This window comes from Haplochromis burtoni, unplaced genomic scaffold (genome assembly GCF_018398535.1).
Source record: "Haplochromis burtoni strain Fernald_Lab_line unplaced genomic scaffold, NCSU_Asbu1 Contig_122, whole genome shotgun sequence".
In the NCBI taxonomy this organism is placed as follows: Eukaryota; Metazoa; Chordata; class Actinopteri; order Cichliformes; family Cichlidae; genus Haplochromis; species Haplochromis burtoni.
In genome coordinates, this window is record NW_024582483.1 from 355073 (window position 1) to 381165 (window position 26093).

Consider the following 26093-nt stretch of genomic DNA (forward strand, 5'->3'; position numbering starts at 1 on the left):
AGAATTTCTTCTAGATTAACGTGATTGTTTTAATAAAAACAAACTCCTGTCATGGAAGTGTCTGCTTAAAACTCTTAAAGCAGTAGCATGTAGTTTGTCACCCCCATGTGGTGGCAACAATGAATTGCACAATGTTAACAAACTGAGGTAACCTGCTTCTGCAGACTGAGCGCAGCATTCAGATGATCCTTTATTCTTCTGCTCTTGGTATCAAATGAAAAAGGCATGAGTTAACAGAGAAGCACTGCGACAGCTAACACCTGAAAGGCTCAGGTTTTTCTACTTCGTCCTACCCTTTAGTGTTCTTTTATGACCAACAACTGAGGCATTTTATTAAAATACCACAGAAACGAGAAAAACTCCTCCTGCACTAAACACAATGGACATAACTGTGAGAAAACTCAAAGTTGAACACTTGTACTGTTCTTTAATGTCAGAATTGTTATTGTACATGGACATCCTAATGGATTTGCACTCCTTTTTACAATAATGTACCACATATAACAGCACCTACATGTTATGTACACACATTACACAAGATTGTATCACAAAGCAGTGTGAAATCAGCAAAAACAAGTGCCTTGTTGACTCAACACACCCAATAGTCCATGAGCGGGCTAAAGTAAAATATCACAGCCATCGGCCCTCCACTAGCTCACAGGCAGCTGCCCCCTGTAATTTTCTAGATTTAAAGCTGAAGTCACAGGTGTGAAAGGGTTGTAAAACAAGAGACGAGTTATTGGCAACAGTCTCCAAGTTACTGTTGGGTCATATGCAAACAAAGATGCAGCCTTTGAAACACTGTTACTGCTCATAATGCAAAAAAATTTGAGAGCCTGTGTTGTATCGAGTTCTCCTGGACGCTGATATGGAAACTGTGCGTAGCGCATTTGTATTATTTGTAACGTTACAACAGGTAACAGCATGGTTAGAAAAAGAAAATGCAGAGATAAAAGACATAAGATGCATCTCACTTTCCCCACCCCGTCACCCCACTTATCTGTGTGGATATGAATGACCTGCTTCGTGATAAAACCCTTGCTTGGACTGTAAAGAGCAACTGAAGAAAAATAAAATGGGATGAATTTCATAAAAGAGAAAATTGTGAAGTGGAAACTGAATTTGCCAGAACCCTGCGTCCACAAGCGTACACACACACACGCGCGCACACACACACTCTTTGTTGCACAAAAACCAGAGATACTGTAGCAGCTTTCTCAAAGGCGAAGACAAGTACGACACAGTAAGTGGCAGTTCTGCTGTCAGATACACAAACACAGAGCAGCAGAATGAGATGCACACGCTGAAAAGCGTTTTGAGTTGAGCCACGCGGCAGGGAGGCAGTTTGGCCTCCCAAGGAGCCCGGATTCAGTCTGGTTTGGCCAGCACTCAAAAGAGGAGGAAGTATGCCTGAGGAAAGAGGGGAAGATAACCACAAACTGCAGGCAACAGTCTGGTCCATCTGATCACTGAATGTGAAGCACAAAGGAGCCCGGCCAGAACCCCCCCCACCCCCCAAAAAAACCAACAACCACCATCTCAACTGAACATTCTGCACGTCGAGAACTTCAAGTGTAACGTGTGCTTGCCTCGGTATCAGATCGACAGAGGGCTAACAAACAGGAAAGTAAATCTGCTAAAAGGAACAGAACTCTACCACTGAGAGGACGTGTGAGACAACACCAAATTTCCTGCTGAGAAAATGAGTGGGTTAAAGGAGGGGCTAAATATGTACGCTGAGAACAGTTTTTTCTTTATTTGTAGCATTGCGACTAAGGAAGATTTCAGTGGTTGGCCAAGGCGCGAGTCCTCATCGGCTGTCCAGTTGGCCACTGAGGAGCAGACAGAGGAGGAATCAGTGGTGTGGGAAGAGTTCAGAGCATCCGGTTACGTTTATGCGTGGGTGAGTCTGTGATGACATCACTACAGGGGGCAGGGCCTCGTTTACGATTGGTGGTGGAATCTAAATGGAGTGCCATTTCCTCAGCTATGAAGGTGTTGAGGTCCACATCATGAAGCCCGTTCCTACGACGACTGAGAGACTGTGCAGGGTGAGTTGGGGAACCAGGAGGACCAGAACGCACAGAGATGCTGGCCATGGCACCACTAAGGCCTGGAAAAGAAGAGATGGGGAAAAAAGAAGAAAAAGAAAAAAAGAATAAGACAACTTATATGAATTCGAGCCTTGCAACTTCATAAAGCGTTCAGGTGCTTTGACTAACCATGCAGTGCGATGGCCTCTCTAAAGGGTTGCAGGTCGGTCTCCACTGAGCTGCCGGTCTCCGAAGGTGACGGTCTGCTCGCAGATACCATGGAAACTCTGGGTGGGGCGCGAGCTGTACGAGGAGGTGGAACTTTGCCACACAGGAAGCTAATGAGTTCTTCTCGTCTTATAGTTCTTCTGCGTTTTTTCGCCCATGCAATCACCTCTTTATTCCTGCGCTGATAGCCTAAGTGGATGCCCAGGTCATAGCTCCGCTGGCGGGCCTCCATACTCTCTGATGACATACAAGGATGCCTAATTTCAGTATCTCTGGACACAACAATCGCAACTTGTACATATAAAATGCTATAAAAAGGCTGAACCACATAATGGTTAACAGTATCATTTTACTTGCCTTTATACAGATTAGTGACAGCTGTGGCTGCATTTTGGAAGGGCACCCAGAGGGAGAGTCCTTGCTGTTGACATACTCGATCTGTGAATTACAAAATTATTCTTTAGTGACAAGAACAAAAGGCAGACAAACAAAAAGAAATGAGAGCTAAAAACCAAGTGAACGAACAGAAAATTAAATGAGCAATACATAAATATCTACTCTATAAACAGATGCATAACGTGTAGAAAAGGTCAAATTGCAGCAACGGGTTCGGTTTGTGGTCTGCTGGTATTTTGATTTTTATCTGAGACTTTATATAGTCCCATGGAAAAGTGTTTGTCCCCTCTTTAAAAAAATAAATATATAAAAAAAATGTTAAAACACCTCTCTGACAAAATGAAGTAGGCTTCAAAAGATATCAAAAAGCAACAAATGATGCCATGACTAAGGAAACTCAATAGCCAAGATATCAATGACTGTGTTTCTATCAGCCTAAAAGTGGTTTCAAAAGCACTTCTAAAGGTGAATCACAATGAGATCATTATACACAAATGGAGAAAACACAGTGGTGAACCTCGCCAGGAGTGGCCGGCCTACCAATATTACTCCAGGAACGTACACAGACTCATCCAGGAGGTCACAAAACTACCAAGATCATCATCTAAACAATTTGGCCTAATTTGGTTCAGTTCAGGCCAGAGTTCATAATATAAACAATAAGAAAGAGAGTGGGCAAAATTGACACCCATGGGAGAGTTGAGGGGAAAACCACCACCTTGTGTCACATTTACCAAAAAACATCTTCATGATCCCCAAGACTTCTGAGAAAATGTTCTGTAGACTGATGAGACAATAGCTGAAACCAGCACAGAATGCCATAAAAAGAAGAGCACTGTAACAGTAAAACATGGTTGTGGTACTGTGATGTTCTGGGGCTGCTTTGCTGCTTGAGGCCGATTTTGCTGTAATTGATGGAACGATGAATTTGGTTCTCTACCAGAAAATCCCGAAGGAGAATGGATGGCAACGAGTTAATGCACTGAAGTTCAAAAAAATGAGGAAAATCTGCACTCCCAGAAATCAATGGGAGATGCGACAGATGGCTGCTGTCCCATTGTCAAACAGCCAAAACAAGAAAAATATTACTTAATAATGCAGTTCTGACACCTGTGCACATTAAGGTTCATAACTTCTTTAACTGTGTAACTGGAACTTTTCTGCATCTGTGCTACAATGACTAAAGTATACTTTACTCCTTTTCTATAATGGGACGCTTTATACCCTATTTAAGGTGAAGATGATAAACTTTGGTAACAGTTTTTACTGTCTTAACTAATGTTCCACTAACAACTGAAATTGAGGCTATGGTTCTCTTCCTACTTGTACAGATGGGGACTGAAACTAAAAATGTGCTACAAGATGGCCACCGAGTTGCTTCTAAAATGATTTTACTTTTAGTTCGGCAGGGCTGTGGTGCCATGGAGCTAAAGAATAGATACCATTTAATCTTCAAGAAACCATGGACTTTGTCACCTTTTAACATGTATGTGTCTTTGCAAACACTGACTGACGCACACAACAGGAAGTCATGATCCACATATCCATTAATAGCTTTCTGGCTACAATGGAAGACACCCTAAAGACTGAGTCAGCAGACTGGCTGATTGACCTCAGATTTGAGAAATACTGTTTGAGCATTTTCAAATTCAGTATCCACCACAATAAGTCTCAAGGCTAAAACTAAAACTCTCAAAACTATGCATATGCTTAGGATGCTTAAGTAAAATTATGTGAATAACAACAACTTGTGCGATGTTTACCTCCAGTTTTTTTATTTTTAAAAGAAATGCAATGACAGTATTTTCATGACCCAAAAAATAAATGCAGTTTTCCTGACTAGAAACTCTTACATTTTTTCCTGCACTGGCTGCTCATAAGTGTATTCATGTACAGGTGTGTTCCTGATTTTAGGACACACGGTGAGGAGGGTCTTGTAAACAGAAGTACCTGACCAAGCAGGATTTCTAGATAGTGGTGGACAAACATCGTAATTGTACTGGTGAAATAGAGCTCCATAAATATTGAGGATAGGACATCAAATAAATCCCATATACTGGTGATCAAGGCAATTCGAGGCAACTAACGCATTTAACACACAAAAAACCCTGCAGGACAAATCTGAATAACTAAGGGATCACAATTTACAGCGAGTTTCTGGTCCTGATGAGAGGCTGTCAGAGCAAAAATGACAAAAAAAGCAAACAAAAAAAAAAACCCCATATCTGGGCAGGACAAATTTTCAACAAGAACAACATTTATGGTAATCCTTTCGCCATTTTGTTCTGGTAATGAAAATCATTGCACCCAGAAAGAGGAAACTGAACTGCGTCTTGGTATAAAACGTCTTTTTGTGTCGTTAACTTCTGGACGTCCACAACACCGCTATAATAAAAATTTACGACTAAGCGTCAACAAATGTCTTGTTTTCAGTCTACCATCTCCTCCCTCTGTTTCGCCATTTTGACTAGCTGTATAACTGATAACCGGCAGACAAAACACTTTTTGTGTAAGCCATATCGTGTACATAACCGACGAACAACTGTAATAAACCTGTGACGCCCGCACCGGCAAGTTAACCCGGTATTTCGGGGACATTTTAGCGTGTCTTCTTTTCAATCCCTTAAACCAGTGAGACCTCTGACAGCTAAGGCCACCGTGAGCTACATTCAGCCTTGTTGTCCGACGCTCTGACACGGTGACCGGCTGTTAGCGGCTGCTAGCGTTAGCATGTGGTATAGTTAGCTAGCAAAAGGAACAGGGTCACGATAATCAAGACGAGAAGCGACGAAGACTCGATTTTAAACTCTGTTTGAAAGAATACACCTCCCAGTCCAACTGCAAACTACAACGGTGACAAACAACGCCGGTTGTACTTTAGAGAAAAAGCTGTGAATAGTGAGCAGTATGAGTTTGAATAGTGCCCTTTGTGTCTCTCCGCCCAGCGATAATGTTAGCTCAGGCGGCTAGCTTAGCTTGAATTCCGGCATCTTCTGTACATACCTTTGTAGAGCTGTGCTACCGCCGTGGCTGAGTTCTGAAAGAGGTGCCACAGCTTTTGCTGGCTTTGCTCGGACTCCTCTTCGTTTGGCGCATCCTGTTCCGCCTCAGCTAAGCACTGCCGTTCCCATTTCGAGAACCAGTGCTCGGGGCCGTGCTCTTGGATCTCCGCTTCTCCCTCCTCTTTCCTCTCCTCCATAGCTAACGTTAGGCGTTAGCTAATAGCTTATAAGCTAACCTTCGTGTAAAATACAGGATCTTTAATTTCCCGGCTGTGCTATACTTTTCTGTGCTATACCGGAACAATACGTCAAAGTACACAAAATAAAAGCCAGAACTGCCGTTATAGCCACATTGTAGATATTTAACACCCCACCCGTACACCCAGTGCTAAACACACAAAACTGAGGAACGCAATGACAACACCTCGGAATTTCTGGAGCTTGCCCCTCCCATTATCTCACTGTGCTGAAAATAGATTGGTAGAAACAATTTTATAGGCGGTACTTGATGATGAACACGAAGCCTGATTGGACGGTGACAAAAAGACAAATTGTCGGAGAAAAACAATGTTGATCCCACCCAGAAGATTTTCTATAGCCTGTTACAGTGGATTCCGTGCGTTAGGGGGCAGCCCGACCATGGAAATGTCGTACATGTAATCAGTGTGGTCAAAGGTCTAAGGACACCCTGTTTGTGCTCATACTTTTTCTTTGTTTTCGTTTTAAATTCAAGATCAGTATCAGTAGACTGAACAGTAGTCACTGAGACCAAGTAACAATCATGGTACACAAATACTCCTAAATACTCAGACTTTCTCAAACAGTAGCTCACAAAGTGTGAAGTCAGAAAACAGTACTTTTCCTAATGCTGCATTATTTATGTTACATTAGTCACAATAAGCAACAAGTCATATCAGAGTATAGCACTAAATCCCTGAAGCAAATTGCTGCTTTTTAATGTGAATGTTTATTTGTAAGAGTAACAATAAGCCATTTCTTCTTTCAAAATCTGTGGATTAAGCACCTTCTTAATGTGCATTCAACTTTGTGGCTTAATTTTTATTGCAAAGGGCATTTACTGCTGGGGCAGCAGTCGTGTGGTGGAATGAATGAGGACCCAAGATGCAGATGGCAGAGGAGATGGTGGAGATTTATTTACAGTGAAAAAAACCCAAGGTGAGGGCAGAACTGAACATAAACCTAAACTGGGAAAACTAACACAAACAGAGGACACGAGGCGAGGAACAGAGAGACACAAAATGATGCAGAGAAATGCAGACGGTTCACAGAGAAACGCAGACGACGCGAGGAGGAGGACAGGCAGATACAGACTATAAATACACACACCAGGTAATCAGGAAATGGCACACAGGAGGGGACACAGCTGGAACTAATGGGCATAACGAGACACAGACCTACAAAGTAAAACAGGAAACACACAGACTGTTTTACAACACAAAACTCGGGGACCCGAACAGAGCACAGAGGGAGACACAGGTAGGGATAATAAACACGACAACCAAACCCAAAGAACTAATACAAAATCAGAATAAACTAGAAAATAATAATAATAAACTCAAAGCGCTGGGTCACCGACCCAGGACCATGACAGAATTTGTGCTTGCTGGCATTAATACTGCTGTCGCCTTCATGAATATGAATAATCGTACTGTGTATAAATTACCTGTATAAATAAACATGTATTAACGTATAGGTATGGTAGAATGGCTGACATCTGCAATACTTTCATAGGGGTAATCAGCATTATACTACACGCATATCACCAGCTGCCATCAAATTACTTGCATAGATTGTAATGCTCATGGGTGGAATTACTGCTGTGCTTGTGATTTTGAATGGGAGAGTTCAGTGCCACATGATCACAGTAAGCCACAACTCTATAAGGATTGAGAGAGTCCAAAGTTCCGATGGGTAATAAGAGATATCTTTTGGTTACATTTTCACTCACCTGTATCTCCTTCAGCCTGCACAGGTCTCTGTGCCAGACTGCTTCTCTCTTTTGAACCCAGCTTCCAGACTCTCTTTTCTTCTCTTTCTGCTAGCAACTCCATTCTTTGAACATGACTAAGGGGGAGAATAGTATCCGTGTTGATGACTACTTTCAGGACCGGGGTCCAACTGTCACATTCAGCAACCTCCTCTACTGTGTTCAAGAAACAAAGTTCTGCCGCAAGATAGGGCCCGAAAAGATCATCCTCCATGATGTGAGGTAGGACATGCTGGTTACCCGGGAGAATGTGAATGTATCTACATATACTTTTATGTGATATAACAGCTTTATTACTGTGTGGTGACTGATAACATGCTGGAACTATAGCATGTGACAGTCAACGTTTTTACGCTGGTCTCATAGAAATACTCTATGCACTTTCCACGTTGTTATTTTTGAGCTTATACGTTGTTCTGTTGTTAATCAGGAAAAAGAGTCAAAGATGTTCTGGCAGGTTAAAAACCTGAGCCAGACTGGATTCACTCTCATTACACCTAAATATATGAGTGACAAATTCAAAAAAACAAAAAACAAAACTACAGGTGGTTTCTTTTATGCTCCTTGACTTGGATCCACTTGAGTTCATATTTATTAAGCAGTGTCACTGAATGGCTCGATGATTATGAAAATATCAATAAAATATGGCAGTTGCAATCACCAGATCCCAACTACCTAAACACCTATGGTAGACTTTGGGTCACATTGGTCAGTATCTTTGAAAAGAATGGGGTTTACCCCTCAAGTAGATTTCTAGAGACCTAATGTGCCATGACTAAGGAATACTGAGGTGCAGTGAGTCTGTTCTAGTGACATGTTTTGGTCTATCACCTTGCTAAGTCACTTTGTGTTGATTTTTCCTTTAATTCTTTAATGTGTACAGGTCAATCAGGCAATAAAAGTGTAAATAACATTAGTTTTCAGTTGCAGCTCTACTTTTTCAATATGCTGTAACTTAGAATGCTAAAAGTACACATGTATGTGTTTGGCCGTAGCGTTTTATTTTCATAGCATTGTCATCTTCTTTTATTTTCTGCATTTTGCAGAAAGCATTGAAAGAAATGAACAGTATAACCTCCAATGCTTGAGTAGAAAGAATGTATCTTGTGGATTATGTATTAAGGATCACTAAAACATTGCATGACTTGCTGCAGTGGGATCATAAGACCGGGGATGAATGCCATCATGGGTGCCACAGGAAGCGGTAAAACATCGTAAGACATTTCCCTGCAAATACACAGTCAGTAGTTTATAAGCATGAACAGGCCACCCAATGATGTGTTTTGTTTTTTTTATCCTGATCGCAGACTCCTGGATGTACTTGCAGGGAGGAAAAATCCAGCTGGACTGCGTCAGGGAAATGTATTGGTGAACGGCAAAGTCGTCACGTCTGACCTGAGGCTCAGCTCTGCCTATGTGGTTCAGGTACACAGATGCAAACAGATGCATATTTTTTAACATCACACACTGGTGAGTGGTTTATCTACGTCGCCCTTTTGGTTCCAGGATGATATTCTGATGGGGACTCTGAGCGTGAGAGAGAACCTGCTTTTCAGTGCCAACTTGCGTCTGAACCCTAAGGATCACTCCACAGCAGATAAACACCAGCAAGTAAACACCATCATAGAAGACTTGGGCCTTACAGACTGTGCTGACACTAAGGTACAGAGCACCATGCACAAACGACTTTTTTTAAACTGTAGAGGAAATATCAAAAAATCTTACAGTATTTTATGCAAAATAACTTATCATTAGTGGTTTTTAAATCCTATTACTATGAGACCACAGTTCCAACTAAACTGTATATAATCGCTACAAAAATACATTGAAGTTTGGTGTTTTGGTGTAACTTACATACAAGAAAAGTTACTCTCCCGTTTTATTTTGAAAAATCAAACTTTATAACAGAAGTATCACTCTAGTTTGTCCTTTTTGCACATTTTAGATGCAAAGCAAGTTTTGCGTGTGTGTATTCAGATAGGCACGGAGTTTCTGCGTGGTGTATCAGGAGGGGAGAGGAAGCGGTGCAGCATTGGGATGGAGCTCATCACGTCTCCCTCTCTGCTGTTTCTGGATGAGCCGACCACTGGCTTGGATTCTAACACTGCAAACTGCATCATCGGTCTACTACACAAGTACAGCGCAGCTACTTAACTATCACTCATTACACACATACACAAAAGACACAAATAACACAAAACCGAAGCACGCTGTATAAAATTAGGTTAGTTCACATTTACACTATGCTGGTGTTTCTGGTGTAAATGATCTCTTTATGTCACCATCTACTGCCGTCTGTGTAATAAAAATGTCCAAAAATGTATCAAGGTTGTCCAGAAGAGGCAAGACTGTGATCTTCTCCATCCACCAACCCCGATACTCCATCTTCAAACAGTTTGACCACCTCACACTGATGCATAAAGGGGAGGTGGTGTATGCAGGAGCAGCAGACCATGCCCTGATGTACTTCACAGACCTTGGTATGTAATGCATGAGTTTGTATATTTACTGTAAAAGTTGGAAGACTCTGACTGAGAATCCTATAAAAAATGATGAGCAGTTGAATACCAAAGGGAAATATACAGTATATGAGCTGCTGAATGAGGTCAGAAGTCAGGGCATGACTTAAGTCCTGTTTTATATTTATATGTTCATACTTAACTTTGTTCTACAGTGTGAAAATGATCTGAGATTATTTAGATAATCCAGCCCTGAACTGGGTTCTTGGATTCATGAATGGATGTAGCACTTCCTCAAATCCAGATTTTGTATGCTTTTAAAGTTGAATGAGGTTTTATCAGTATGTCTGTGTGTGCTTTGCACAGGCTATCAGATTGAGCCTTTCAACAATCCAGCTGACTTCTTCATGGACATCACAAATGGAGAAACAAAATCAACAGTACAATGGGACATGGCAGGTAAGTAATAATTCACAGTTAAAAAAAAATGTTCTCCTGCTTCGCTTCTCCAACCACCAACTACTTTTTGCTGAGAGACACACACAAAGACAACCTTCTAAAATAGACAAATCACTCTTTGTAACACGAGTTAAATATCCAAGCATGGTTTGGTGCTCCGTGAGTGAGGGAAAAAAAAATCAATGTTGGATAAAGTTATTGGTGAAGTTACAGTTTTAGACATGTCGGTCACAGATTGCTCCAACAGCATTTCAAAAACTATATTCTACAATGTTTTTGCTTCATAACACAACCTGCCGCATACTGGGCGGCTATAAAAGCCTCACTTATTACAAACCAAGCTCGTGTTTGTGCAGCATGTTTGAACTTTGAGTTGGGAGGCAGCTAGGTTTACTTAACGTGACGTAAAGGAAGGTTTGTGTTACGTAACTAAGCACTTCTGGAGTAATTGCTCAGTTTTACATCTCCAAACCCATCTCACTTAGATTTCTTGGGTGGCTGTTATAAATCCATGTTTTTATTATGCTGTCCTTAACTTGACACCGTGATTTCCTCTCTCACCCAAGAGAATTGCACAAACCCCTTAGCAATAAAGTATCAGCAGTCCCAGCTGTACCAGAATATGATGGAGGAGCTGGACCATGTGAACCAGAGCATTGTTGACGGGGTCACAGGTGAAGACAAGCCGGCCAACTACGCCACCTCTTTCTTCTATCAGGTGAGCAAATCGTCAGTTGCAGAGAACATTTTTTAATTTTAAACTGATAGATTATTTTCTGGTTGTTGGAAATCTCAGGTCTCATTAGTTTAATGATTAACAGAAGCAGACGTGAGTTTATTAGGTTATGTCACAGAGTTTACGAGCCAGCTGTTATCTCAGTGTGCTTGGCTGTGTGCTGATCCGACTCTGTTTTACTGTCTACTCATAAAAAATGTTGATAATTATCCTCTTTGTGTCTGTGTGTGTGGTGCATCTGTGTGTGCGTGAGCTAGATGCGTGTGGTGTGTGGCAGGACAGTGTTGAACACTCTGAGGAACCCTCAGACCTCCTACGCCCAACTGGCTCTCAACATCTTCTTTGCCATTCTCGTGGGACTCATTTATTACCAAATGCCCCTGACACTGCCCGAGGCTTTACAGAACAGGTACACAACAGTGTGCTTTGTTTAATTCAGGGTATCTGCTCCATTTTCACCTCTGTATTCCACATAATATAATTTAAAATGTTTTTAACCGTATATTGTTATAGGGAATTATTGCAGGGCCGCTACTGTGAAGGCCACTTGGTTCCAGATAGTCAAATAGTATTTGCCCACCTCCTGATTTTCATATTTATTTGCATATTTGTCGCACTTATGTTTCCAATCGTCAAACAAATTTTAATGTTAGATGAAGATAACCCGAGTAAACACAAAATGTAGTTTTCAAATGATGATTTTATTTATTAAGGGAATAATCTATCCAAACCTACATGGCCCTGTGTGAAACAGTGATTCCCCCCTAAAACTAATAACTGGTTGTGCCACCCTTGGCAGCAAGACATGCAATCAAGCATTTGCGATAACTTCTAATGGTTTTTTTTTTTTTACAGTGCTATGAAGAAATTTTGGCCCACTCTTCTGCACAGAATTGTTTTAATTCAGCCACGTTGGAGCATTTTACACCATGAGTTGTTTGAGGTTTATGGTCATGCCAAAGCATATCAATCTGAGTCCAGACTTTGACTAGACCATGCCAAAACCTTTTTTTGGCCATTCAGAGGTGGACTTTGTGGTGTGTTCTTAGTCATTGTCCTTCTGTATAACTCAAGTGTGGTCGTGAGATTCGGGGCATGAACTGATGGTGACACATTCTCCTTCAGGATGTTTCTGGTAGAGAGCAGAATTCATGTTTCCATCAATTACAGCAAGCTGCCCTGAAACAGAAAAACAGCCCCAGACCGTCACACTACCACCACCATGTTTGACTGTCAGTATAATGTTCTTGTCATGAAATACTGGGTCACTTTTATGCAGATGCAACTGGACTCAAACCTTCCAAAGAGTTCAGCGTTTGTCTCACCAATCCACAGAGTATTTTTGTGGTTAGGGTTTTGTGGATAATCAAGATGTTCTTTGGTAAATGTGACACAAGCATTTGTGTTCTTTGTGGTTGCTGTTTTTTTCCACTTGACTCCCCCATGGATGCCATTTTTTTCCCAGTCTCTTTCTTATTGAATCATGAAGACTGAGCTTAACTGAGACAAGTGAGACCTGCAGTTTTTTGGATGTTCTGAGGGGCAAATCATTTTCACACAGTGTCAGGGAGGTTTAGATAGTTTATTTCCCTCTTAATAAATGAAATCCTGAATAAATGAATGAGATCGCGAATACAAGCGGCGGAAATGGGTTTCCTCCGAAGGGTGGCTGGCCTCTCTCTTAGAGGGTGAGAAGTTCGGCCATTCAGAAGGGGCTCAGAGTAGAGCCGCTGCTCCTCCACATTGAAAGGAGCCAGCTGAGGTGGTTCGGGCATCTGACAAGGATGCCTCCTGGGCGCCTCCTGGGTGAGGTGTTCCAGGCATGTCCCCCCGGGAGGAGGCCCCAGGGCAGACCCAGGACACACTGGAGAGATTATATCTCTCGGCTGGCCTGGGAATGCCTTGGTGTTCCCCCAGATATGCTGGAGGAGGTGGCTGGGGAGAGGGAGGTCTGGGCTTCTCTGCTTGGGCTGTTGCCCTGGCGACCTGGCCCCGGATAAGCGGAAGAAAATGGATGGATGGATGGATAAATGAAATCCTGCATTTTACATTTACTCTGGTTATATTTGTCTAATGTTAACATTTGTTTGATGACACATGTAGGTGTGACAAATACTTTTCACAGTAATGTATCATGGCTGACATGTTCTTAACTTTTTAAACCATTGTCTCTTTTGTCTTTTAATGGCAGGAGTGGAGCGTTCTTCTTCCTTATCATCAACATGGTGTTTGGGAATCTTTCTGCTGTTGAACTCTTTATAAATGAAAGGGCGATCTTCATGTGAGTGAGACATTAATGGATTATAATAATAATAATAATGGATTGGATTTATATAGCGCTTTTCAAGGCACCCAAAGCGCTTTACAATGCCACTATTCATTCACTCTCACATTCACACACTGGTGGAGGCAGCTACATTAAGCTTATGTGTGCCCTTTAGAAGTGTGGCTTGTGCTATTCTGTATTTTTCTTCAGTCAAAGCCAAAGCTGCTATATTCTTAAATCCACCATAGTTACAGAGATGATAAATCATAAAAACAAGGCATGTAGTTTTGTTTTCATAGAGGTTACACGACATTCCAAAAACAACTGGACATTGCGATTTTTATTCATTATTACTCAAGTCAGAGAAAATAGTTCATTTGTTATACAGTGTTTTCAGCTGTGGTTCACTACACATGTCTAACTATTGCACAGGGACCCCTTAAAAGAAAGAGCCTTTTACAAGAACCCAATCAGATTCCTACAACCAATACAGCACTCTTGTGTCAGTCCAAAAGGGTCGCTGGCACCATATGTACTCTAAAACTTCTCGACATATAATTCAGACCAGTTGCATAGTAATAAACAGAAACATACTTTGGGAAAGTTGGGTGATCCCTGCAGTTGTCTGGAAAATGCAGGGATCACCAGGAAAATGCAACAGTACTCTGAAAAGACAGAAGGGACTAGAGCAAAGGGTCTTTAATTTTTCCAGCAGAGCCAGTCATGCTCTGTTGGCTATATTTCATTTACAGTAATGCATTCACAAAGGACTACAAATAAATCCAGAGCTCTAACCCTACCTAACTCTAACATTGACCCTGAAACTGAGTCTTAGCCCTCAGACAGGCTTTTAAAGAGGTGTGAAATAAAACAAGCTGGCCTCTCACTGATGGTAATGGAGAAAACTCTCACAAGAATAGCTGTACAAGTAAACAGAATAATTTTGTTTATGTGTTTTTCCATCTTAAAGGTGACAAATGATTTCTATCACTTGCTCATATTGTTGGGAAGAGCCACTGGTGAGAAAGGTGTTACCCACCATCTGCCTGCAACACACACATTTAATTAGTGTGTCTGTTTTGTAGTCCTAAGGCTTTATGACTGCCTGCATGAGACATATTTTTTTGGACATTTGTAAATTGTAACTATGACAAAGTAATCTGGGTTACGCTCTCTCTGCAAGGACTCTGGACTAGAGCCCCGTTAAGAGAGGCAACATAACCTCATTAATACTCATCAGCTAATTCATCTTGGCTGCTGTTCGCAAGAAAACCAAACTCACATGGCAGTCATCTTAGGGGCTGGAAAAAAACAGCCAAAATGCCAAAACTGCAGTTCCTCTAGCTGCCACTTGGGGTTCTTTTCAAAAGCAAGTCAATCCCTGTAGATGTTGCTGTTAAAATAGACTTCACAGCAGTAATTAACATGTTTATAGTCTTGTGAAAATTAAAAAAAAAATGTTTTCGAGTTTATAGATAATTGACCTCCTCATGGTATCTGTACTGGGAGTAATTGTTTTGTATAACACACACATTTAAATTGCACTGAGGCTTTTCATTATTAAAAGCATAGCTGGGTGTCAGCAAGTGATAGGTGGCTGCCTGTTGTAGTCGATAGCTAACTGGACTTATAGCCAGGATGTCCTGACCAAGTGTGTGGTGTTGCTGCCTTTTAAAGCATTTTTTTTTAAATGCAATCATCAATGAATTAGCGTGAGCTTAATTTTAGAAGAGGTGCATGTTTATGAGTTGCATCACACGTTGATATAAAATATAGCTTAAAAAAAAGTCTGTTTTTCAAATTGTCAGTGAATCTAACCCTTTTCACCCTCTCACATTGTTTTTGAGTTTATGTTTTTTTTTCCCTGTTAATGTTTGTTGCAGTCATGAGAACTCTAGCGGCTATTACCGTACTTCCGTCTACTTCCTGTCCAAGATCTTTGCTGATCTCATCCCCAATCGCATGATTCCCATCATTGTGTTTTCAGCAATTGCCTACTACATGATGGGTAACATCATCCTTGCATGCAAGCAGACATACACATACAAAACACACATTGCGTCGTATCTTGAAAGACGTTCTGATACACTCAGTTACCAAGTACAGAGAGGAGCTGCTGCTGTTTCATTCACATCCATGAAATTTCTTATTTGGGGCTAACTCCAAATCCACAGAGTGGTTTTGCAGTATGAGTGAGAGTTTTAAATTAGTGAATAAGGAAACAGCCCAGTTCCTTCTGCACAGGCTGAGCCTCATCTCAAGGGTGTTCCAGTTTTGATGAATAAAATCTGGATTCCCCATAATATACTTCCTAATTAATTGAGCTGCTGTTGATTACTTTTCATTTGGAAGCTTCCATTTGATCTCACTGCCACTGTGCCAGGAGCAGCCCGCTCAATAATTTCCTGTCTTCCTGTGTGCACGTGTCCACCATTCCTTCAGGGTTGAAGCCTGCCTTTGAGACGTTCCTCTGTTTCGCTCTGACCATGTCTCTGGTCAGTCTGGCAGGAGTTGGTCTGGCCTTCCTCGTCTCAGCGAGTGTTTCTACATTTGCGATGGCAAACATCCTCATTGCTTTGCCCTTCGTCTTCATGATGGTGAGATGCTAAGACTCATATATGACATGTACAAGAGAGGAATGGGCACTTAAGAGTTTCATTCCCTCTTTGTTTCAGGTCTTTGGTGGTTTTCTCGTCAATCTCAACGCCATGCTGAGCTGGCTCTCTTGGGTGAAATGGATCAGTATCTTCAAATATGGATTGGATGTAAGACACAGAAAGCAAGGGAGGAGGATTTGTGTGTGAGAATGAGACCACTGGGGCTGAATGTGCCTTTATGTGAAGTGAGGAGGTTGTTCAGCCTGATCTCTTTGTCTCTCTTTCTTAGGCTCTATACATTAACGAGCTGAAAGGACTGTTTTTGTACAGCAACAACACAGCGTGAGTGAAATAACGTAGCTACTGTTTAAAACTTATGCACACACATGCACACACAGATTAAATGTGTCTTTGTGTCTTGTGCTTCAGCATCTCAGGGGAAAATTTCCTGGAACAGCAAGGTATCGACTACTCCGTGTGGGGCTTCTGGAGGAACGTGGTGGCCTTGCTGGGAATCATATTTGTCTGCATGTGCCTGGCCTACGTCCAGTTGCGACGAATCAATTGCTGGAAATGATGCCCATTCATGTGTCCATAAGCAGCAAAGTATATTTCATAGTAATTTAACAACAACAAAAAAAAGCAACACTGGAGAGTTGTTTTGTATAGTTCCACCAGACTGAGCTTTCTTTTACTATTATTTATTATTTCAGATCAATTTATACTGTAAAACATTACATTTAAAATCTTTTACTCACTTAAGCTCTAAAGTAGGGATGTCAGACTCATTTTACATCCCGGGTCACATGCTGCCCACATTGATGTTAAGTGGACCACACTAGTGAAATTCCTCTTTCTGTCATTGTAAAGACGTCTAACTGTCCATTTAAAGTCCCTTGGAATATCATAGAAGAAAAACAAGTGAAATTTCAATAGTATCTCAAAGTTTTTTGCATGATAAAGAAATGTTGTCAGAGTAGATGGAAGAAACCTGTCAGCACAAATAAAAAAAAAAAGTGTTAAATTAAAGAAAAATTTGGTTTAGCTCATTGCTCAGACTCTCCTGTAATTACAAAACTTAAAGTTTTTGTTAATTCTCAGAAAATATCCTATTTGTTTATTTTTTTACATTATAAAAAAATGATATTTCTAAAGAGACAATGAAAAACATTCATTTTTTTCTGTCATTTAATTCCAGGATGTTCTGTTCATCTGGACTTTGAGTTTTCAGTGGGAGAAACATTTTGTCATTTCTTAAGAAGTCACTTGGATGAGTGAGGAAATATTTCTCCCACTGGAAACATAACCTCCAGATAAACAACTTTCTGGGATTTGCTTACCTTGATGATTGAGCTTGCATCAAGACTTTCATTTAATTGTTATATCTTATGTAATGACTTCAGTGTAAAAGTCCAAAATTACGCCCTCCTTTATGGGCTCAAATTGTGGTCATAAATATTTTGTACTTGTAAATCAGGATTTGTATGTGTAAAAAGAATGAGAGTGTGTGTGTGTGTGTACTTGTAAATCAGGATTTGTATGTGTAAAAAGAGATGTGTGTGTGTGTGTGTGTGTGTGTGTGTGTGTAAAAAAGATTTGTGTGTGGACTTAGCCAAAAAAAACCTGCAAGTTACAAGTACGAATTTTGACCCTATTTTTCTTCCTTTCATCTGATTGGTCAATGTCATGTCAATCACAAATGTAACAATCCAATCAGAGAACAGATGGGTTTGGCTGTCGGAGGGGTGCTTTTTTTGAACTGCAGGTCCTTGAAGGGTAATACAGTTTGAAGCTGGAGGATCTCTATAAAAATTTCTGATAGCAGCTAGGTCCCCTAACTTTCAGTAGCTGTTGAAAGGATAAAGTTGTGGTATATCAGTGGTTAGAAATACCATTATTACTTTAGGATTAGTTTAACACAAAGTCTGGGCTGACCCGGGAACATTGCTGTGAGTCACAGTGCTCAGCATAAAGGTACTTTCACATCAGACGCAGGATGTGCTGCTAATGCTAACTAAAAGCAAAGGATCCAGAATTTGTTGCACTGGCTGCTGAGCTCTGTAGGTATGCTATGCCACATGTATGCTAATTCATAACGAAGAAAGCTTTGTAACTATCTCAGTGAAGACTGTAATTTCCAAAACACTGCAAACAAATCTTTTTTTACAGACACCCAAATTCTTTTTACACATAAATCCTGATTTACAAGTACAAAATATTTATGACCTCAATTTGAGCCCATACTCCTTCACATCTTCCTCAACCGTTCTGTGGACTGGAGTCGAGTCTTTGCCCAGCCAATGCTGGCCCTTGGCCTTATGATTAAGGGCCCTGCTCTATAGCATTAACCATCACACGTGTTGTAACATTTGACTCCCAGGTGGATAAGCTGATATACTGTGCGCGCTTGGTGTGTGCACGAGGAAATGTCTGACAACTGCCAAGCCAAGACCTTAAATCCATAGAAAGCTACTTAGCGCTTTCTTAGACAGTGTTGGTTACAAAAACAAAAGTACAAATGATTTATCTTTAAAAAGTTGTAAAAGTTTCCCTGTTTTTAACTTATTAATTTCTTTTCTTTTCTTTTTTTTTAATTGACTGCAAGTCTTACAAAACGTGATACTGATCAAATGACGGTAAAGGTGCAAACTGCTTAGCTGTGAAATTTAAAGTGAGGGCACAGAAGACGAAGGAAAAGCATTAAAAATCAAAGTAAACGCTGACTTTCCCTTTAATTTCACTTCATCGGTTACTCTTCTGACATTGCATAACTGCGGATAAAGTGTCATCTTGTGCGAGATCTTTATCAAAGCCATTAGAGACGATCCTGTGACGTGCAAATCCTCCTGAGGCTCGTGCATCACTATAGATTACACATTGCAGCAGCTGTGTTGCTCTGTGCACTGCACCTCACAGCGCATGCTCGGGCAGTCAGTGAACAGTGTCTTCTCGTCCTTGCACATTTGCACCTTGTTAGAAAGCCATGTGTCAATGAAAATATATATTCCACAAAATATTTCAGTGGATCTTAACACCCAAGGCTCAAAAACACAAAATAAAAATAAATATTTTTTTCTTCTGCATACAGCCCTTGTAGTTGTAATCCAATAGTATAAAGGGATAGCCACGACACCATCATGCTGAATGACATCACAGTTTTTATCCTAGAAATATGTATGAGGGAAACTTGACAGTTACCATGACAACGCGCATTTAATCCCGGGCGCTCGCTCATTTCCAGTCACCTTCAGAAACTTTTCACGCTGCTCGCGCTCCGACTCAGCCTGTTCCCCGCCGTCATTGGTGCGTTTTCCAGCCCACGTAGCCACTCTGTACATTTGAGCATCACGCGCTCATCCACGCCGTAGTTCTCCTCTTCCTCGTACTCCACGTCGTCGTACTTGTGCCGCTCATTCAAAAGGGAGATTTTCAGAATTGAGTTTATGTCTCGGAGCTCAGCGTCAGTGCTGTTTTTAGCGAGGACTCTGCCGCTGTGAGAGCCGTTTCTCTGCCTTTTGGGCACGTTTTCCCTCCTGTGTCGGGACTCCGTGGCTCCTCCGGGAGCCAAGGTGGATCCACTCGCGGGATTTCTGGCGACTGAACGTTGCCGGTGTCTCTCGCTGTTTCTCCGCTGCAGCAGGAGGACAGCCTCGGGTGTGAGAGTCAGAGTGAAACGGACCTCCTGCTGATCCTTGGTTCTCACAGGCTTCACCTGTGAGTCACTCTTTACAGAAGTCTGACCGGAGTGTTTGTGCTGCTGTCTTTTAGACAGACTCTCTGAGCTGGTGACAGGAGAGCTGCCTGTCTGGGATGAAGGGAGCGAGCCTTCCCTTCTGTTTGCCCCTGACACTCCTTTAATTGTTGGCAGATTACTCCTGGGCTGACTCTTCTTCCCCAGCTGTTTCAAGTTCAAAGCCAGCCTCTCCTTCACTGAGCCACCTTTGTCTTCTTTCAAAGCTTTGGTCACAGCAGATACAGATGAAGTGTTGTTGGTGGGTCTCTCCTTCCCAGCGAGTCCTGACACGGAGCGTGCGATGGACACTGGCGGTATGAAGGGCATTTTGGCAGCACACAGCATCAAGTAGGAGAGGAGTTCACGTTTGCTTGTGAAGTGTTGAAAGAAAAAAGAAGAGTGGACTAGGGAGGAAAGTGATTTCCAGACAGAGTTGAGATACTCTGATGCATCTTCAGCCATGCAAGGGTCAGCTGGCTGCAAGTGCGTCACTGCCTCGCGGATCCACCAGTGCTCCTCTACACAGGAATAACATTTCCTGATGCCTTATACCTGAGCTGTGAGTGGGAGGTTGTTGGCATGCTTTTAAAAAAAAAAGAAAAGGAAGGGGCTTGTATGATGCTCATTACCCTGAGGCTCAAACATCTAAAATAAACCTACACCTCTAATCCTCCAGAGTGATTAGTGAGGGCACGTTTACTATGCACAGTACAGGTGCACATGCAGGCCTAATCCTTGCTGGATGTTTGGATGTCCGTAGATGTGCAGTGAACAAACTATGCAAACAAAGGTCACTTGAAACATTAAGCTTTTCTCCCTGCTCTGCATTTTAAATAAAACAAAGAAATAAAGCTTGAAGGATTGGCACAGAACACATTTATTTAATAGGATTCTTTTACAATTTGATTAAAACGTTTAAAATATCAAATTTTACACAACAGGAACTCGTGTGCTCTTATCTCTAAACGTGCATTTGACTTCAGCAATTGTGTGTTCACTCGCAGCACCGCTTCTTGTGCACGTGAAGAACCCGTCGACAACGTGGACAACTGTGGTAGGCGTCCTTGAAGTGGTTTACAAAAAATGGAATCAGGCAGCAGCCGAGCACCAACCTGTGAGGTGGAAAGAACCACACGCTGATCTCTGACTTTTTAGAAATCGAATGTGTGATCGATGCTGGGGTACAAAAAAAACCCAACCAGACTGACGTGTTTAAATGCCTCTCACCCGCATAACACAAACACAAGACACATGAGCCACGCAAAAGTCCCGGCTTTAAAGGTGACCTCTGTAGTGACCCGAGTCCTGCAGGAGGGGCAGGTTGCCAGACCTGGAGAGCATCGCAGCTCAGCTTCATAGCTCACAAACTTTGCTCTGGGTGTACGTAAAGGAGCATCATACACTGTTGAGAAGAGGTTAAAAATGAATGCTGACATGCAACCTGAAGGGGATTGCTGCTATTTTTTTTTTTTTTATGTAAAACTAAAGTAAGTAAACTAAAGTAATAAATTATTAAGCTATGTTTAAACTTAGCGGTGAGCAAAGAAAATGTGACATTACATATTCAAAATGGAGGTAGAAGAGCCTGTACCTGGTACAGCTGAGAGAATATTGTTGGGCAAGCAAACTCCTGAAGACGAGGAAGGCGGTTGTGGTGGCTGTGCTGGTGGTGGTGGTGGACGGGTGAAAGGTGAGTGGACTTTGTAGACTTTGACATCTTGATCCGATTTACAGTCTTCTGGAAAAAATGGATACACAGTGAGGTTTTTGTTTTTTCAACCACAGGAAAACAGACTAAGCAATGCTTGAGATGAGAGGTTATTTTTACCTGGTAAGAAGTATGGCGTAGGTGCAGGAAACAGCTTATCCACATTTGATTCCATTTAAAAGGCCTGAGGGAGCGTGAGAGGAAAAACAAGGGAAAACTCCTAAAATGTGCCTCCTGTGTTTGCGTCCAGCAGGGATTCATCAGCAGATGTACCAGGTGCTGTTAATTGAATTTGCCTCTGATTGGTTCAAGAAGGTATTACCCATTGTTCAATAGCGCCATGAGCATGTTAAACAGGTAGAAAGGTCTTTCAGCGCTGGGGCAAACCTTCCCCCCAAACAGCCATCTTGCTTAGTTTTATTCCACTGGAAATTGGTAAAAAATCAAATTTTGTTTGTTTAACACCAAAGATAATCTGTTCTTTATGAGTAAGACCAGATGTGCTCTATTATGCAAAATAGAGCTCCTCATTTCTTTGGATGCTTATCCTTATCAGGGTTGCAGGGAGGAGCCAATCTATGCTTTTACTGCATTAACAGTGTATTTGTGATCATTGTCATGCTGAAAAATGAAGCCTGAAAAATGCCAATCAGATACTTAACAGACTCTACTGACTTCCAACATATTAATGAGGACTTGGCCAAAAGCTTCACATTTGGACTCATCACTCCAATAAGACCTGGTGCCACTGATTTTCTGTCCAGTTCTTGTATAATTTGGCATACTTCAACCTTTTCTCTTCCTTAAGAATGACATCTTGATCAGATACTGTTTATCTGTTATAGATGTTTTTTAGGCCTACTTCTTCTTTTGTCCTTCACTTGTCCAGTTTCCTCAAACATTTTAAGAACACACTGCCTATCATGCAAAGATATGCCAAATTTTCAGCCAAGAGCTCTTTGTTAATCCTTTCTTTGGTGGAAAAATACTGAAAAAAGCCTGGAGCACTATTGCTCAAGACCACTTTAAAAAGATGACATGAAAAGCTAAATACAGAGAAACTAGGGGTGGGTCAAGAATTTTACAGTACCATAAATATTTAAAACCTGGTTTTAAAATTCCGAGTCGGTGATTCTGTGTTTTGGCACATTCACACATTATCAGACAAAACACACCATCTAAGCCTGATGAAGTCCTCTAATCGTGTTTAATACAACACTGATAGAACGGCCACAAGTCTGTGCTGTTTTGTAACCGTTTATAGCACTCTGGGTAAAGCACTAGTGGAGCTCTTCTCGGGCTAGGAGTAACGTGAGATCTAGCGACGTGAACGAGGTTATTCACTTGAATGTAACAGCTAGCGTAATGATGCTAAGCTAGCTGTCAGCCTGGCATCCTCGGGTTTTGCTGCAGAGTTTTAGCTACCGGATGCTCCCGGTCGTATCCTGCTGGCCGTCTTGACATTCCCCTCAACATTCCTGGACGAATTCGTGTCGACTGACCAGAGTCCGCGAATTCAGGTCCACTCCTAATCTAACCTTTCCCCCCGCTAGCGTGATTTAGCTCACCGGCTAACAAGAGTTCAACACTCGGGAGAACCGGACTGACGAGGTAAGTTAGCATGGAGGCTAGTGGGATGGACAGGCTAATGGTCTAGCTGTCACCGGGAGTAAAGGCTTCTTGTACGAGGAAAAAATAATCTTAGAAAGGAGGCCTTCTGGTAAGCGTGTGGACACAGTCGTTGTCATTATATCCCTCAAAATTCCCCATCTTGCTATTAGGTCTGTGTAACACCGGCGAAATGTGAGCTAGCAATTTGATTGACTTGCTAGAAACGTTTTGCTAATGTTAATTTACCGAGGGAAGCAGCTGACCTAGTAATGGTAATATTACCGGAGCTAGCTTAGCAAGTCCGTACTGGTTTAGAAGAATGTTGTACGTCTGTTTGGGGCGAAAAAGGACTTAAGTGAAAGTCAGCTTGCTAACGTTAATTTGCCATTATTATTTAAGAGAAACTAGTAAAGAAAGCTTCTCGGTGACAGGGTTTATCTAAAGAATCCAAGCTAGCGGCTAACACGTACATTACGAGCTAGGGTGCTTTAAAAGTTAACAGTTAACTAGCTGTCCTATGTGAGCAGTGAACCAGCAGCTTCCATTATGTATGCTGTAATTTGTTTAGTTTTTAAGTCTACCGAGACATCGTTCTGGTCTCCTGCTGGCTGGGAGTGTGTTTGCCGTGTTTTGCTTTGCTTTGTGAGTTTTTGCTGTGTGTTTTTGCTTCGCAGAGTTCAACTTAAGGACCACACCCAAACATGTCCCTTCATCAGTTTCTGTTGGAACCCATCACCTGCCACGCATGGAACCGCGACAGGACACGTAAGGCTCTGAGACTGTAGCTATGAGAAATGCTCACTTTAACACAACACATTTCAAGGTTAAGGTCTTAAAGTCTTTGTCTTCATTGGGTGGTCAGATCACAACTACAAAGAATGCTGTTAGAGCAATTTCATCTGAACAGAGATAAGATTGACTCAGTTTATTTTGGGTAACACAGGTTGGAATTTGGCATGTATCAGAAAACTGGTCTAACTTGTTTGTTATCTGTGTGCTCATCCTGTTAACCAGCTGGTTTCTTCTGTTTTGTTTTCCTTCAGAAATTGCCATTAGTCCCAATAACCATGAAGTTCATATCTACAAGAAGAGTGGCAACCAGTGGGTTAAGACCCATGAACTGAAGGAACACAATGGCCATATAACAGGTGGTTAATCAGATGTTTTTAAGACTAATCGTTTGTTTTACTTATTTAACGTGACGTTTCAGTCCACGTCTCACCCAACATGTCAGTAAAATTAATGTTTCTGAAGAATTCTTTAATAAGTAAAACCACAGCTAAGGTGGGATTGTGTGATCCTAAAGGGGTTTCTTTTTGTCTAAGCTATTAGTAGAGTTGTTAGTGACTGCTTATTGGCTGTGTTATAGGCATTGACTGGGCTCCCAAAAGTGACCGCATAGTGACATGTGGAGCAGACCGTAATGCCTATGTGTGGTCCCAGAAGGAGGGGGTATGGAAGCCCACACTGGTCATTCTCAGGATCAACAGAGCGGCCACCTTCGTCAAGTGGTCTCCATTGGAGAACAAGTTTGCAGTGGGCAGCGGTGCTCGACTCATCTCTGTCTGCTACTTTGAGTCCGAGAACGATTGGTGAGACTATTAATCCAGCAGTGGCATGATTTAAATGCATTGATGTTCTGGTGAATGTTGTGAATAATGTCTTTCTTTGAAAGTGCAGCATTTAAGTTCAGTCTTGCCATTTATTTGAATTATTAGTGCATTATTTTGAACCTATACATCCAGACCAAACTGCTTTACCTCAATTTTCACACCTGCTTTAACAGGTCAGAGCAGCCACACAGCCTGTGTGAAACGCTTATCTGAGGTGTGGCTTGAACTTTCATACAGAAGTGCGTCATCAAGAGTTGGGAGGCATGTCTCTCTCAGTAGTTATAGACTGTGAAAAATTCTGTTGGTAGCAACATTGAATTGCTACCAATATCATTACAGAAATGATACTTATCATTATAGTTATAATAACGCTACACCTGTAAATGTCATGAATACAAAAGTAGAGTTGATTTTCTTTCGTTGGCATGTTCTGATAGCATTTAAAGAAGAATGAGGGTGATACATGTGTGCTAAGCAATCACAGCACAAACCCAGTGAAGGCTATAATTATGTGAGGATGTTAACAGAGCATTAGGTGAAGGGCAGCCTTTCTCTGGTGCTCTCTACTTATCTCTGGTGCAGAGAGAGTGCAGTGCTGCAAGGAAGTCGTCATGCAAATGTAGAGGTAGGGGGTGTGGTCCAGTTTAAAACAAACTGGGAATTGAATGTCTTCACCTAGTGTAAGAGCAAAGCGTTGCATTCCAACCAGCTGATGAAGATACACTCCCAGGATTAAAGGACTTGTTTTTTTTCCTCCACCCTGTACTTATTACTTCCCTTTTATTTTTGCTGTGCCTCATAATTGATGAGTCGTTTTTTTGTTTTTGTGGGGTTTAAATATTTACATGTCCTGCTATAAAAACTTTGCTTCTTCGTGTGGTTTTAGGTGGGTTAGCAAGCACATCAAAAAGCCAGTTCGCTCCACCATCCTCAGTCTGGACTGGCATCCAAACAATGTCCTGCTGGCTGCTGGCTCATGTGACTTCAAGTGCAGGTAAAAGATGGTTCAGGAGATGAAGATTAGAGTATTGAAAACTAGCTAGGCGGCTTTGTCCGGTTTCAATTTCTGTTTTTCATGCTGTCTTCCAGCCCGCTTCCTTGCTCATCTCTCCCTCTCTGGTCTCTAGGGTGTTCTCAGCCTACATTAAAGAGGTGGAGGAGAAACCAGGCCCCACACCCTGGGGCAGCAAGATGCCATTTGGGGCTGTGCTAGCAGAATTTGGAGGAGCAGGTCTGACACCCCC

The 26093-nt window shown here is 41.7% G+C and overlaps 5 protein-coding genes across 7 annotated transcripts in view; 2 read left to right on the forward strand and 3 right to left on the reverse strand.

Moving 5' to 3' along the window:
- Positions 1-407: 407 nt before the first annotated feature.
- Positions 408-6107, reverse strand: zgc:77849 (UPF0472 protein C16orf72 homolog). Its single transcript, XM_005929315.3, has 4 exons — positions 5661-6107; positions 2619-2699; positions 2223-2498; positions 408-2113 (listed from the first exon to the last, which is right to left on the reverse strand). Exons 1-4 carry the CDS (start codon positions 5854-5856, stop codon positions 1875-1877), a joined length of 792 nt encoding a protein of 263 aa, XP_005929377.1. The 5' UTR covers positions 5857-6107; the 3' UTR covers positions 408-1874.
- Positions 6108-7121: 1014 nt separating this feature from the next.
- On the forward strand, positions 7122-17274 carry abcg2b (ATP-binding cassette, sub-family G (WHITE), member 2b). Its single transcript, XM_005929313.3, has 16 exons — positions 7122-7156; positions 7723-7889; positions 8822-8881; positions 8975-9092; positions 9174-9329; positions 9645-9802; positions 9996-10147; positions 10493-10585; positions 11152-11303; positions 11579-11730; positions 13513-13602; positions 15471-15595; positions 16030-16184; positions 16263-16352; positions 16474-16526; positions 16614-17274. Exons 2-16 carry the CDS (start codon positions 7741-7743, stop codon positions 16759-16761), a joined length of 1851 nt encoding a protein of 616 aa, XP_005929375.1. The 5' UTR covers positions 7122-7156; positions 7723-7740; the 3' UTR covers positions 16762-17274.
- A 2146-nt stretch (positions 17275-19420) lies between these two features.
- LOC121811738 (proline-rich protein 18-like) lies at positions 19421-20420 on the reverse strand. The gene has a single exon (XM_042223858.1). The coding sequence runs from the start codon at positions 20377-20379 to the stop codon at positions 19432-19434; it is 948 nt and encodes a 315-aa protein (XP_042079792.1). The 5' UTR covers positions 20380-20420; the 3' UTR covers positions 19421-19431.
- Positions 20421-20770: 350 nt separating this feature from the next.
- Positions 20771-22056, reverse strand: LOC102294467 (lipopolysaccharide-induced tumor necrosis factor-alpha factor homolog). Of its 2 annotated transcripts, none has more exons than XM_005929312.3 (4): positions 21746-22056; positions 21509-21652; positions 21145-21319; positions 20771-21029 (listed from the first exon to the last, which is right to left on the reverse strand). In XM_005929312.3, exons 1-4 carry the CDS (start codon positions 21798-21800, stop codon positions 20912-20914), a joined length of 492 nt encoding a protein of 163 aa, XP_005929374.3. In that variant the 5' UTR covers positions 21801-22056; the 3' UTR covers positions 20771-20911. The 2 variants fall into 2 exon arrangements, with proteins under 2 accessions (XP_005929374.3, XP_005929372.1); XM_005929310.3 differs by having other exon boundaries at positions 21509-21655; positions 21746-22045.
- An 815-nt stretch (positions 22057-22871) lies between these two features.
- The window catches only part of arpc1a (actin related protein 2/3 complex, subunit 1A), a 6793-nt gene continuing 3571 nt past the window's right edge, over positions 22872-26093 (forward strand). The window contains exons 1-6 of one of the 2 annotated variants that reach the window (XM_005929308.3): positions 22872-23236; positions 23911-24001; positions 24280-24384; positions 24606-24828; positions 25736-25843; positions 25977-26080. In XM_005929308.3, the coding sequence (XP_005929370.1) occupies positions 23938-24001; positions 24280-24384; positions 24606-24828; positions 25736-25843; positions 25977-26080 (604 nt within the window). In that variant the 5' untranslated portion in view covers positions 22872-23236; positions 23911-23937. Of the gene's footprint in view, positions 23346-23910; positions 24002-24279; positions 24385-24605; positions 24829-25735; positions 25844-25976; positions 26081-26093 lie in introns of both variants that reach the window. The other variant, XM_005929309.2, reaches the window with a different exon arrangement.

What these genes read in the sequence shown, in the direction of transcription:
- zgc:77849 (XM_005929315.3), bottom strand. Translation starts at nt 5,856, where the DNA reads ATGGAGGAGAGGAAAGAGGAGGGAGAAGCGGAGATCCAAGAGCACGGC. An exon ending in TGTCACTAATCTGTATAAAG is followed by an intron (nt 2,499 to 2,618) that starts GCAAGTAAAATG and finishes GTATGTCATCAG; the next exon opens with AGAGTATGGAGGCCCGCCAG. An exon ending in AGAGGCCATCGCACTGCATG is followed by an intron (nt 2,114 to 2,222) that starts GTTAGTCAAAGC and finishes CTTCTTTTCCAG; the next exon opens with GCCTTAGTGGTGCCATGGCC.
- abcg2b (XM_005929313.3), top strand. Translation starts at nt 7,741, where the DNA reads ATGACTAAGGGGGAGAATAGTATCCGTGTTGATGACTACTTTCAGGAC. An exon ending in CCCGAGGCTTTACAGAACAG is followed by an intron (nt 11,731 to 13,512) that starts GTACACAACAGT and finishes TTTTAATGGCAG; the next exon opens with GAGTGGAGCGTTCTTCTTCC. An exon ending in AATTGCCTACTACATGATGG is followed by an intron (nt 15,596 to 16,029) that starts GTAACATCATCC and finishes CCATTCCTTCAG; the next exon opens with GGTTGAAGCCTGCCTTTGAG.
- LOC121811738 (XM_042223858.1), bottom strand. Translation starts at nt 20,379, where the DNA reads ATGGCTGAAGATGCATCAGAGTATCTCAACTCTGTCTGGAAATCACTT.
- LOC102294467 (XM_005929310.3), bottom strand. Translation starts at nt 21,800, where the DNA reads ATGGAATCAAATGTGGATAAGCTGTTTCCTGCACCTACGCCATACTTC. An exon ending in TATTCTCTCAGCTGTACCAG is followed by an intron (nt 21,320 to 21,508) that starts GTACAGGCTCTT and finishes TCTTCTCAACAG; the next exon opens with TGTATGATGCTCCTTTACGT. An exon ending in CTTGTGTTTGTGTTATGCGG is followed by an intron (nt 21,030 to 21,144) that starts GTGAGAGGCATT and finishes TCCACCTCACAG; the next exon opens with GTTGGTGCTCGGCTGCTGCC.